Source organism: Gorilla gorilla, chromosome 17 (assembly GCF_029281585.2).
Source record: "Gorilla gorilla gorilla isolate KB3781 chromosome 17, NHGRI_mGorGor1-v2.1_pri, whole genome shotgun sequence".
NCBI lineage: Eukaryota > Metazoa > Chordata > Mammalia > Primates > Hominidae > Gorilla > Gorilla gorilla.
The window spans coordinates 40,984,358-40,996,940 of record NC_073241.2 but is presented as its reverse complement, the minus strand read 5'-3'; the positions used below and the strand labels follow the sequence as shown (position 1 = coordinate 40,996,940).

The following is a 12,583-nucleotide window of genomic DNA, read 5'->3' as shown; positions in this document are numbered from 1 at the left end:
TGCTAGCCACATACGTAATTTGAAGTTTTCTAGTAGATAGATTATTTCAGCAAAATAATCTGTCAGTGAGTCGAGATATAAAGCTAGTAACGTTCTTGTTTCTTTCATTCCCCAACTTTATTTTCCCTTAAAGAGTAAGAAATTTTAGCTGAAATAATATATAGTGACATAGGCTTCAAATACAGGTATAACTATAAAGAACAAATTTAAATTAGAACTTTGTACAAACTATTTCAGTAAAAATCATTTCAGGTGAACCATATTATGTTGCTGCCTTAAATCAATCTGTTGACTTTATATATGTATACATTTATTGTATAAATTTATCCAGGAATTTATACACATTTATGTTAAACACATGTTTAATGTAACATAACCACGTTTATGTGTTTAACAACATAACCACGTTTATGTGTTTAACAACATAACCACGTTTATGTGTTTAACAACATAAACACGTTTATGTGTTTACAATACATATGCAGACTCTATATAAACACATAAATGTGTGTATGTTATATTCATACTGTTACCTTTTCTTACTCTTGCAAAGGTGATGTAATTCAAGTTTGACTTCCTTGAAACAATTCTTGGGATATGTCTAGTTATATTAGAAGTTGTGTCAAATACTGTTCTAAAAGGGACTAAAAGCATAGGTGAGAAATATTCCTGGATGTAGTGGGAAGTTTTTTTAATTTTTATTTTTTAATGAGAATTACTAAAGCAGCAAAACACAGCACAATATAGTAGAAAGCACTGTAGATTTCCAATTTGCATATATTACTGCAGAGTGGATTTTGCTACAGACCCACTGTGTGATCTTAAATAATTCATTTCCCATCTCTGATCCTTAGTTTTCACATCTGTAAAACAAGAATAAATGTCTACCCTACCTCAAAGCAGGTTGAAATAGTATATGCTAAAGCCCATTAAAACTTTAAAACACTATGTAGATTTAAGGTGGTTGCTGTTATTTTATACAGCTGCAAATCACTGTAAGGGTCATATTTATTCAAGCTAATAATAATTACTCCAGACTTTGTACATAAAATGTTGTGTGTTTGAGTTTACTGGACTGAAACTCATTTGTTTAAAATTTAGTTTGAAAAATAATAAAGACCAGAATAACAAAAATCTTGTGGGCCCTACATTCTTTTTCTTACTTTCCAATATGGCTTTATCCATTTGTTTCCTCCCAGCCAACTAATTGCCATTTTATGAAAGTAATCTTCCCTCACATTTATGTAATCCAATTATAGAACCCATTAGAAATTGTAAAGTGGAGGCCAGGCCTGATAACAATAACTGTAATCCCAATACTTTAGGAGGCCAAGGTGGAAAGACCACTTGAGGCCAGGAGTTCAAGACCAACAGGATGTCTACAAAAATAAAAAATAAATGTGGTAAAACATACTCAGAGTCAGTTTGTTTTTCCTTCCAGTACTTTAATCATAATTTAATCAAAATGCTGCCATTTTTCCAGAGGAAATCAAGGGGAGTAAAACTGCAGGTCAAATCTCCAAAATCAAATGAACAGGGAGGAAAACGAGATTTGTTACAACCTAGTCTCTACTGTAGCCACTGATTACACACTACAGAAATCTTGGAGGGGTTCCAAGAGTGGGTGATAAAAGGAAAGTGCATCCATGAGAAGCTGTCAGGGGAGTGAGTATTCTCAAGACTCCTGGGACCCAGATATTGAAAAGAGAAAATCTCCAAGCATGATTTACTTAAAAGATAGATGGGAAAAACAGCAGAGGGAAAGTTTCCTCAGAAAACCTCCATATCTCTTTGGTGATTTTCCCTTTCTTCTGTATGTGATCTATGTTAATGATTACCACATTTAAATATCCTGCCCAGATCTCTCTCCTTGGCTTCTTTTTTGTAACTGCATAGCTCCACCTGAACTGAGAAACTCAGTAAGTCAGCACTGAGCTGAACTTACCCAATAACCTGCTTCTCTTTCTCCTTTCCTGTTCCCTCCTGTGGTCTCTTACCACCCTCCTGTTCTCACACTAAGCCTCAAGTCCTTCTGAGGTGTTCCTTCTTGTTTATGTTTATTGGGCCAGTCACTAGTATTTTTCGAACCCATTTCCTTCACTCCCTCCTCCATCTCACACCAACACAATAGTAATCTGCTTCCTCAATTCCCTGCCTACAATCTTGTCCCCATGGTGTCTGTTCACACAGAGCAGCAAGCTGTCAGACCTTTCATGGTTCTCTGTTACTTAACCCTAACATGTTCTACATAATACCTCTTCCACAGCATGTTATTTAAATGCCTCCTGTGCAAATGGAGGCTTTCATGGTCAAATAAGTTTGGGAAGCACTGTTAATCTAAAAATAGGTTCACTGCAGAACTTACCAGAACCTTTGATGTATTGGGAGTTTTCTAAGTGGGTACATTTATACAAGTATACAGTGTTTTCCAAACTTGTTCTTGGAAGCATTTTTGTAGATCTTTACAGAATTGTAAGATTGTAAAGAATTGTAAGAGAAATTGTGGGCCCAATCTTCTGTGGAACATACTTTAAGAAAAGCACATTTACAGAGTAGACTGCAGCCTGTATTATTTTGCCCCTGCTGATCTCTTCTGCGGTCTTAAGTTCTTAGAACATCAAATTTGACAAAATGGTCTGAAATGAGGATGACGAGAGTAATGGCAAAACCGCAACTACTTTTGCACCAACTTAGAGTTGTCTGCAGATACCATTCTGTTTGTTTTTGCATGCCATCCTCTTTTGGGAATTACCTCCCTCCCTCCTTTTCCTTTCTTCCCATATGATTCGTTTCACTAACTCCAACTCTGGCTCTTCCTTTAAGATGAAGGTCAGGTATTTACCCTCTTGAGGAAGCTTTCTCTGGCACCTCAGTGTCAGACAGTAGATATTCGTCCTCTACATTCCTTGAAATAGCTAGAGGCCTATATGGTTTTCCAAAACTAAAACAGCACCAAACTACCTACAACTCATGCTAAGTTTAAAGCAGTTCACAGGACGCAGAAATTAAACAAATGAATTACTGCAATTAGAGGCCTGAGAAATGGTCAGTTCCAGTAAGTTATTTGTCCTGTAGAATTTTCCACATTGTGATTCAACTGATTGAGTCTTTGTGGTGTTATTTAACATGTTTTCAGTCTCTCATAATGCTGATTATAGAGTCTGTAGAACCAGGTGTGATTTTTGTCAAGAACTTTTCATATATGGTGTTACATGATTCCTGTGGCACTACATCAAGAAGTGGAAAATATCTGGTTGTCCTACTTTCATGTGGAATTGACTGTTAAACCAGAAGTGTTATAACTTGCCAAAACATGCCAAGATATCTTACTTTGCCATAATATGCTGGCAGTAATTATAAGCAAGAATAAGAGGGGGAAAATACAAATTCTCCAAGGGGTAGAAAAAGAGTACGGATCACAGATAGTTATTGCCATCTCTTGGATATCTTTTGTTTTGTTTTTAGTTTTGTTTTTAACTTAAGAGACAGGGCCTCCCTGTGTTGCCCAGGCTGGAGTCCAGTGGTGCAATCATAGTTTACTGCAGCCTCAAACTTCTGGACTCAAGCTATCCTCCCATTTCAGCCTCCTGAGTTGCTGAGGCTACAGGCAGACACCGCCACATCCAGCTAATTTTTAAATTTTTTTTTTTGAGATGGGGGTCTCAATATGTTGCCCAGGCTGGTCTCAAACTCCTGGTCTCAAGCAATCCTCCTAGTCTCAAGCAATCCTCCTACTTCAGCCTCCCAAAGTGATGGGATTACAGGCAAGAGCCACCATGCCCAGCCAAGATGTCCCTTTTTTTTTTTTTTTTTTTTTTGAGACAGAGTCTCGCTCTGTCACCCAGGCTGGAATGCAGTGGCATGATCTCAACTCACTGCAACCTCCACCTCCTGAGTTCAAGCAATTTTCCTGCCTCAGCCTCCTGAGAAGTTAGGATTACAGGCATGTGCCACCACACCCGGCTAATTTTTGTATTTTTAGTAGAGACAGGACTTCACCATTTAATCAGGCTGGTCTCGAACTACTAACCTCGTGATCCGCACATCTTGGCCTCCCAAAGTGCTGGGATTACAGGTGTGGACCACCATGCCCGGCCAGTGTATCTTATTGTAACAGTGCAGTTACATGCATAGATTGAATCCGCTTCCTTAACCTCCAGCATCTACCGGAAAACACCTCTCTTCTGGGTTTGTAGTGTAATTTGATATTACACTACAATATCAAATTAGAGATGAACCAGAAGTTTTTTGGAGTATGGATAGACAAAGTCATTGGGATATTACATGTAATAAAGTTTGAAAAAAATTTCTCAGACCATTTCATCTGCTTTTATAAAAGAATTAAATGTAACACTCAGGACTTTAGTGTTTGATATTATATTTATCATGTCTGCAGACAGACCTCACTATATAGATAAAATTGAACTGCTTTAATCTTTAGGAGTGTTTCCTCCATGTTTATACCAGCTTTTCTGGTTTTGTGACTCCTCCCTCCTTCCCTCCTTGTCTGTGAGCTGTCACTTACTGATGATCTAAAATGTGTCTCGCTGGAATAACTTCCATAGTCCTTCTAATTTGCTCTTTGAAATTTGTTGTGGCCTTAGAATCAAAACATCTAAACTGTGCTCAATGTTTCCAAACAGAAGTAACAATCAGTTCTGTAACTAGTGCTGTATTATTTAATTCACAGGACATCAGAATTTGATTTTTTTATGCACTAAAAGGGTTTAATTTTAAAAGAATAGCCCATTATGGTAAATAAAACCTAATATTTTAAACTATATATATCTTTTTAATTAGATTACACCACCACCTTCACTGTCAGATCCACTTAAAGAGCTTTTTCGACAACAGGAAGTTGTAAGGATGAAACTACGTTTGCAACACAGTATTGAAAGGGTAAGAAATGTTTAAATTTACACTTATGCTAAAAATAACTGGTTTTTAGCAATAAATTAAAATGGCCTATAATTTTTTATTAGTGGATTTGTAAAATTTAGAACCATTTTGAGAAGTGATTTGGTTTTATCTTGTGCTTAATTAGATGGAAAAATTTTAAGCCTATTTTAGGATAGTTGCTCCCATATTATAATTTATGTTGAGTATATTTTTAATATGTAAGTCTCTAATAACTTCTTGTTATTTGTTGAATTTGTAGAACTATAGCAGTAGATTCCTAGTGGAACATTTGGATTTCCAAGTTTTGGAATCGTTGCTTGGTACCAGCTATTTTAAGGCAAAAGGGCAAAATACTTATAAAGGCTGTGCTTATTTGTCCACGTAGGTCGGCCTTAGTATGTGCCTTCCAATGGTTAGTCTTGGCGTGAAATTACAGGAAGAAAAACCTTTATCGGGTTATTTATAGGAATTATAAGTCATTTCACTTGGATTTACAAAAATATGTTTAATCTTTGGGGAGGGTTGAGGACCTCTGAAAATGTGGTGTAAACTATGATCCTTCTTCACAGAAATATATACATACTCATATGCAAACAAAATTTGTATATAACTTCTTTGGTTCATACATGATTGATTTTCCTGGCACAGGTTCTTAATTTTTTTCCTACTGTGGACTTCTGTAACAGTCTAGGAAATTTAGAACCTCTTCTCAGAATGTTTTTAAATTAAAAAAATTCATAGAATTACAAAGAGAAGCAACAAATGAAAGAAAGAAGCACAATACAGAATTTACAACACTGCATGACCCATTGACAGTGAGCAATTTGTTAGCAATAAGAAGTTAGGTAACACACATCAATAGCTATTTCAACTATAAGACGTTTGAAACCACCTAGTATATATTCATCTGTGTACCTGTCCAGGTTACAGAAAGTCTTGCCACCTTACAGTTAAGAATTCTTGAGGGGTGGAGCCAAGATGGCCGAATAGGAACAGCTCCAGTCTACAGCTCCCAGCGTGAGCGACACAGAAGACGGGTGATTTCTGCATTTCCAACTGAGCAAACGGCATACCAGGAGATTATATCCTGCGTCTGGCTCGGAGAGTGCTACGCCCACAGAGCCTCGCTCATTGCTAGCACAGCAGTCTGAGATCAAACCGCAAGGCGGCAGCGAGGCTGGGGGAGGGGCGCCCGCCATTGCCTAGGCTTGAGTAGGTAAACAAAGTGGCCAGGAAGCTCTAAGTGGGTGGAGCCCACTGCAGCTCAAGGAGGCCTGCCTGCCTCTGTAGACTCCACCTCTGGGAGCAGGGCACAGCCAAACAAAAGGCAGCAGAATTCTCTGCAGACTTAAATGTCCCTGTCTGACAGCTTTGAAGAGAGTAGTGGTTCTCCCAGCACGCAGCTAGAGATCTGAGAACGGACAGACTGCCTTCTCAAGTGGGTCCCTGACCCCCGAGTAGCCTAACTGGGAGGCACCCGCTCAGTAGGGGCAGACTGACACCTCACACGGCTGGGTACTCCTCTGAGACAAAACTTCCAGAGGAATGATCAGGCAGCAACATTTGCTGTTCACCAATATCTGCTGTTCTGCAGTCTCCGCTGCTGATACCCACGCAAACGGTCGGGAGTGGGCCTCCAGCAAACTCCAACAGACCTGCAGCTGAGGATCCTGTCTGTTAGAAGGAAAACTAACAAACAGAAAGGATATCCACACCAAAACCCCATCAGTATGTCACCATCATCAAAGACCAAACGTAGATAAAACCACAAAGATGGGAAAAAAACAGCAGAAAAACTGGAAACTCTAAAAATCAGAGCGCCTCTCCTCCTCCAAAGGAACGCAGCTCCTCACCAGCGACGGAACAAAGCTGGACAGATAATGACTTTGACGAGTTGAGAGAAGAAGGCTTCAGATGATCAAACTACTCCGAGATAAAGGAGGAAGTTCGAACCCATGGCAAAGAAGTTAAAAACCTTGAAAAAAGATTAGATGAATGGCTAACTAGAATAACCAATGCAGAGAAGTCCTTAAAGGACCTGATGGAACTGAAAACCAAGGCATGAGAACTACATGACGAATGCAGAAGCTTCAGTAGGCGATTCGATCAACTGGAAGAAAAGGTATCAGTGATGGAAGATCAAATGAATGAAATGAAGCAAGAAGTTTAGAGAAAAAAGAATAAAAAGAAACAAACAAAGCCTCCAGGAAACATGGGACTATGTGAAAAGACCAAATCTACGTCTGATTGGTGTACCTGAAAGTGACGGGGAGAATGGAACCAAGTTGGAAAACACTCTGCAGGATATTATCCAGGAGAACTTCCCCAATCTAGCAAGGCAGGCCAACATTCAAATTCAGGAAATACAGAGAACACCACAAAGATACTCCTTGAGAAGAGCAACTCCAAGACACATAATTGTCAGATTCACCAAAGTTGAAATGAAGGAAAAAATGTTAAGGGCAGCCAGAGAGAAAGGTCGGATTACCCACAAAGGGAAGCCCATCAGACTAACAGTGGATCTCTCAGCAGAAACTCTACAAGCCAGAAGAGAGTGGGGACCAATATTCAACATTCTTAAAGAAAATAATTTTCAACCCAGAATTTCATATCCAGCCAAACTAAGCTTCATAAGTGAAGGAGAAATAAAATACTTTACAGACAAGCAAATGCTGAGAGATTTTGTCACTACCAGGCCTGCCCTAAAAGAGCTCCTGAAGGAAGCACTAAACATAGAAAGGAACAACCGGTACCAGCCACTGCAAAAACATGCCAAATTGTAAAGACCATCAATGCTAGGAAGAAATTGCATCAACTAATGAGCAAAATAACCAGCTAACATCATAATGACAGGATCAAATTCACACATAACAATATTAACCTTAAATGTAAATGGGCTAAATGCTCCAATTAAAAGACACAGACTGGCAAATTGGATAAAGAGTCAAGACCCATCAGTGTGCTGTATTCAGGAAACCCATCTCACGTGCAGAGACACACATAGGCTCAAAATAAAGGGATGGAGGAAGATCTACCAAGCAAATGGAAAACAAAAAAAGGCAGGGGTTGCAATCCTAGTCTCTGATAAAACAGACTTGAAACCAACAAAGATCAAAAGAGACAAAGAAGGCCATTACATAATGGTAAAGGGATCAATTCAACAAGAAGAGCTAACTATCCTAAATATATATGCACCCAATACAGGAGAACCCAGATTCATAAAGCAAGTCCTTAGAGACCTACAAAGAGACTTAGACTCCCACACAATAATAATAATAATAATGGGAGACGTTAACACCCCGCTTTCAACATCAGACAGATCAACGAGAGAAAGTTAACAAGGATATCCAGGAATTGAACTCAGCTCTGCACCAAGCGGACCTCATAGACATCTACAGAACTCTCCACCCCAAATCAACAGAATATACATTCTTCTCAGCACCACGCCGCACTTATTCCAAAATTGACCACATAGTTGGAAGTAAAGCACTCCTCAGGAAATGTGAAAGAACAGAAATTATAACAAACTGTCTCTCAGACCACAGTGCAATTAAACTAGAACTCAGGATTAAGAAACTCACTCAAAACCACTCAACTACATGGAAACTGAACAACCTGCTCCTGACTGACTACTGGGTACATAACGAAATGAAGGCAGAAATAAAGATGTTCTTTGAGACCAACAAGAACAAAGACACAACATACCAGAATCTCTGGGACACGTTAAAAGCAGTGTGTAGAGGGAAATTTATAGCACTAAATGCCCCCAAGAGAAAGCAGGAAAGATCTAAAATTGACACCCTAACATCACAATTAAAAGAACTAGAGAAGCAAGAGCAAACACATTCAAAAGCTAGCAGAAGGCAAGAAATAAGTAAGATCAGAGCAGAACTGAAGGAAATAGAGACACAAAAAACCCTTCAAAAAATCAATGAATCCAGGAGCTGGTTTTTTGAAAAGATCAACAAAATTGATAGACCACTAGCAAGACTAATAAAGAAGAAAAGAGAGAAGAATCAAGTAGACACAATAAAAAATGACAAAGGGGATATCACCACCCATCCCACAGAAATACAAACTACCATCAGAGAATACTATAAACACCTCTACGCAAATAAACTGGAATTATCTAGAAGAAATGGATAAATTCCTCAACACATACACCCTCCTAAGACTAAACCAGGAAGAAGTTGAATCTCTGAATAGACCAATAACAGGCTCTGAAATTGAGGCAATAATTAATAGCTTACCAACCAAAAAAAGTCCAGGACCAGATGGATTCACAGCCGAATTCTACCAGAGGTACAAGGAGGAGCTGGTACCATTCCTTCTGAAACTATTCCAATCAATAGAAAAAGAGGGAATCCTCCCTAACTCATTTTATGAGGCCAGCATCATCCTGATACCAAAGCCTGGTAGAGACACAACAACAAAAAAAGAGAATTTTAGACCAGTATCCCTGATGAACATTGATGCAAAAATCCTCAATAAAATACTGGCAAACCGAATCCAGCAGCACATCAAAAAGCTTATCCACCATGATCAAGTGGGCTTCATCCCTGGGATGCAAGGCTGGTTCAATATACGCAAATCAATAAACGTAATCCAGCATATAAACAGAACCAAAGACAAAAACCACATGATTATCTCAATAGAGGCAGAAAAGGCCTTTGACAAAATTCAACAACCCTTCATGCTAAAAACTCTCAATAAATTAGGTATTGATGGGACGTATCTCAAAATAATAAGAGCTATGTATGACACACCCACAGCCAATATCATACTGAATGGGCAAAAACTGGAAGCATTCCCTTTGAAAACTGGCACAAGACAGGCATGCCCTCTCTCACCACTCCTGTTCAACATAGTGTTGGAAGTTGTGGCCAGGGCAATCAGGCAGGAGAAGGAAATAAAGGGTATTCAGTTAGGAAAAGAGGAAGTCAAATTGTACCTGTTTGCAGATGACATGGTTGTATATTTAGAAAACCCCATCGTCTCAGCCCCAAATCTCCTTAGGCTGGTAGGCAACTTCAGCAAAGTCTCAGGATGCAAAATCAATGTGCAAAAATCACAAGCATTCTTATACACCAATAACAGACAAACAGAGAGCCAAATCATGAGTGAACTCCCATTCACAGTTGCTTCAAAGAGAATAAAATACCTAGGAATCCCAACTTACAAGGGATGTGAAGGACCTCTTCAAGGAGAACTACAAACCACTGCTCAATGAAATAAAAGAGGATACAAACAAATAGAAGAACATTCCAAGCTCATGGGTAGGAAGAATCAATATCGTGAAAATGGCCATACTGCCCAAGGTAATTTATAGATCAATGCCATCCCCATCAAGCTACCAATGACTTTCTTCACAGAATTGGAAAAAACTACTTTAAAGTTCATATGGAACCAAAAAAGAGCCCGCATTGCCAAGTCAGTCCTAAGCCAAAAGAACAAAGCTGGAGGCATCACACTACCTGACTTCAAACTATACTACAAGGCTACAGTAACCAAAACAGCATGGTACTGGTACCAAAACAGAGATATAGACCAATGGAACAGAACAGAGCCCTCAGAAATAGTGCCACATATCTATAACCATCTGATCTTTGACAAACCTGACAAAAACAAGCAATGGGGAAAGGATTCCCTATTTAATAAACGGTGCTGGGAAAACTGGCTAGCCATATGTAGAAAGCTGAAACTGGATCCCTTCCTTACACCTTATACAAAAATTAATTCAAGATGGATTAAAGACTTAAATATTAGACCTAAAACCATAAACACCCTAGAAGAAAACCTAGGCAATACCATTCAGGACATAGGCATGGGCAAGGACTTCATGGCTGAAACACCAAAGGCAATGGGAACAAAAGTCAAAATTGACAGATGGGATCTAATTAAAGAGCTTCTGCACAGCAAAAGAAACTACCATCAGCGTGAACAGGCAACCTACAGAATGGGAGAAAATTTTTGCAATCTACTTATCTAACAAAGGGCTAATATCCAGAATCTACAATGAACTCAAACAGATTTACAAGAAAAAACCCCATCAACAAGTGGGTGAAGGATATGAACAGACACTTCTCAAAAGAAGACATTTATGCAGCCAACAGACACATGAAAAAATGCTCATCATCACTGGCCATCAGAGAAATGTAAATCAAAACCACAATGAGATACCATCTCACACCAGTTAGAATGGCGATCATTAAAAAGTCAGGAAACAACAGGTGCTGGAGAGAATGTGGAGAAATAGGAATACTTTTACACTGTTGGTGGGACTGTAAACTAGTTCAACCATTGTGGAAGTCAGTGTGGCGATTCCTTAGGGATCTAGAACTAGAAATACCATTTGACCCAGCCATCCCATTACTGGGTATATACCGAAAGGATTATAAATCATGCTGCTATAAAGACACATGCACACGTATGTTTATTGCGGCACTATTCACAGTAGCAAAGACTTAGAACCAACCCAAATGTCCAACAATGATAGATTGGATTAAGAAAATGTGGCACATATACACCGTGCAATACTATGCAGCCATAAAAAAATGATGAGTTTATGTCCTCTGTCGGGACATGAATGAAGCTGGAAACCATCATTCTCAGCAAACTGTCGCAAGGACAAAAAACCAAACACCACATGTTCTCACTCATAGGTGGGAATTGAACAATGAGAACACATGGACACAGGAAGGGGAACGTCACACACCGGGGCCCGTTGTGGGGTGGGGGGGGGGGCAGGGATAGCATTAGGAGATATACCTAATGTTAAATGATGAGTTCATGGGTGCAGCACACCAGCATGGCACATGTATACATATGTAACAAACCTGCACGTTGTGCACATGTACCCTAGAACTTAAAGTATAATATAAAAAATAAAAATTCTTACTTGAATTGTGCAATTTGTAGAACTTTAACAAATAACAAAATGATACATCTTCCTCGTATTTGACCAATAAACAATTTAGAATTGTATAATACTCGAAGGCAACTTTAAATGTCTGACTGATATGAGAACAAACAACTTTACCGTGTGGTGGCTCAGTAACTACTAGCTGCAAAATTGCTTGATATTGGCCAGCTGTGTCATACAGGTATCTCTATGCAGAACTGCAGTTAGGTGTCATATAGCAGCAGATCTCACACTGCAGGGATTTTCTTTTGTTTTTCTGAGACAGTCTCACTCTGTCACCCAGGCTGGCAGTGGTGTGATCATCATGGCTCACTGCAGCCTCAACCTTCCAGGCTCAAACCATCCTTTTGCCTCAGCCTCCCAAATAGCTTGGACTACAAGCATGCACCACTACACCCAGCTAATTTTTTAAAAAAATTTTTGCCAGGTGCGGTGGCTCATGCCTGTAATCCCAGCACTTTGGAAGGCTGAGGCAGGTGAGGAGATCAAGACCATCCTGGCTAACATGGTGAAACCCCGTCTCTACTAAAAATACAAAAAATTAGACAGGTGTGGCAGCACACGCGTTTAGCAACTCGGGAGGCTGAGGCAGGAGAACGGCGTGAACCCAGGAGGCGGAGGTTGCAGTGAGCCGAGATCATGCCACTGTACTCCAGCCTGGGGGACAGAGCGTGAGACTCCGTCTCAAAAAAAAAATTTTTTTTATAGAGTTGGGGTCCCACTCTGTTGCCCAGGCTGGTCTCAAATTCCTGGGCTCAAGCA

The 12,583-nt window shown here is 39.5% G+C and overlaps 1 protein-coding gene across 13 annotated transcripts in view; it reads left to right on the top strand.

Moving 5' to 3' along the window:
• Positions 1 to 12,583, top strand: part of ANKRD12 (ankyrin repeat domain 12) — a 146,644-nt gene that overhangs the window by 122,191 nt on the left and 11,870 nt on the right. For all 13 annotated transcript variants that reach the window (XM_019013953.4, XM_019013954.4, XM_004059174.5 and 10 more), the window contains one exon: positions 4,801 to 4,899. In XM_019013953.4, coding sequence (XP_018869498.1) covers positions 4,801 to 4,899 — 99 coding nt within the window. The remainder of the gene's footprint in view (positions 1 to 4,800; positions 4,900 to 12,583) is intronic.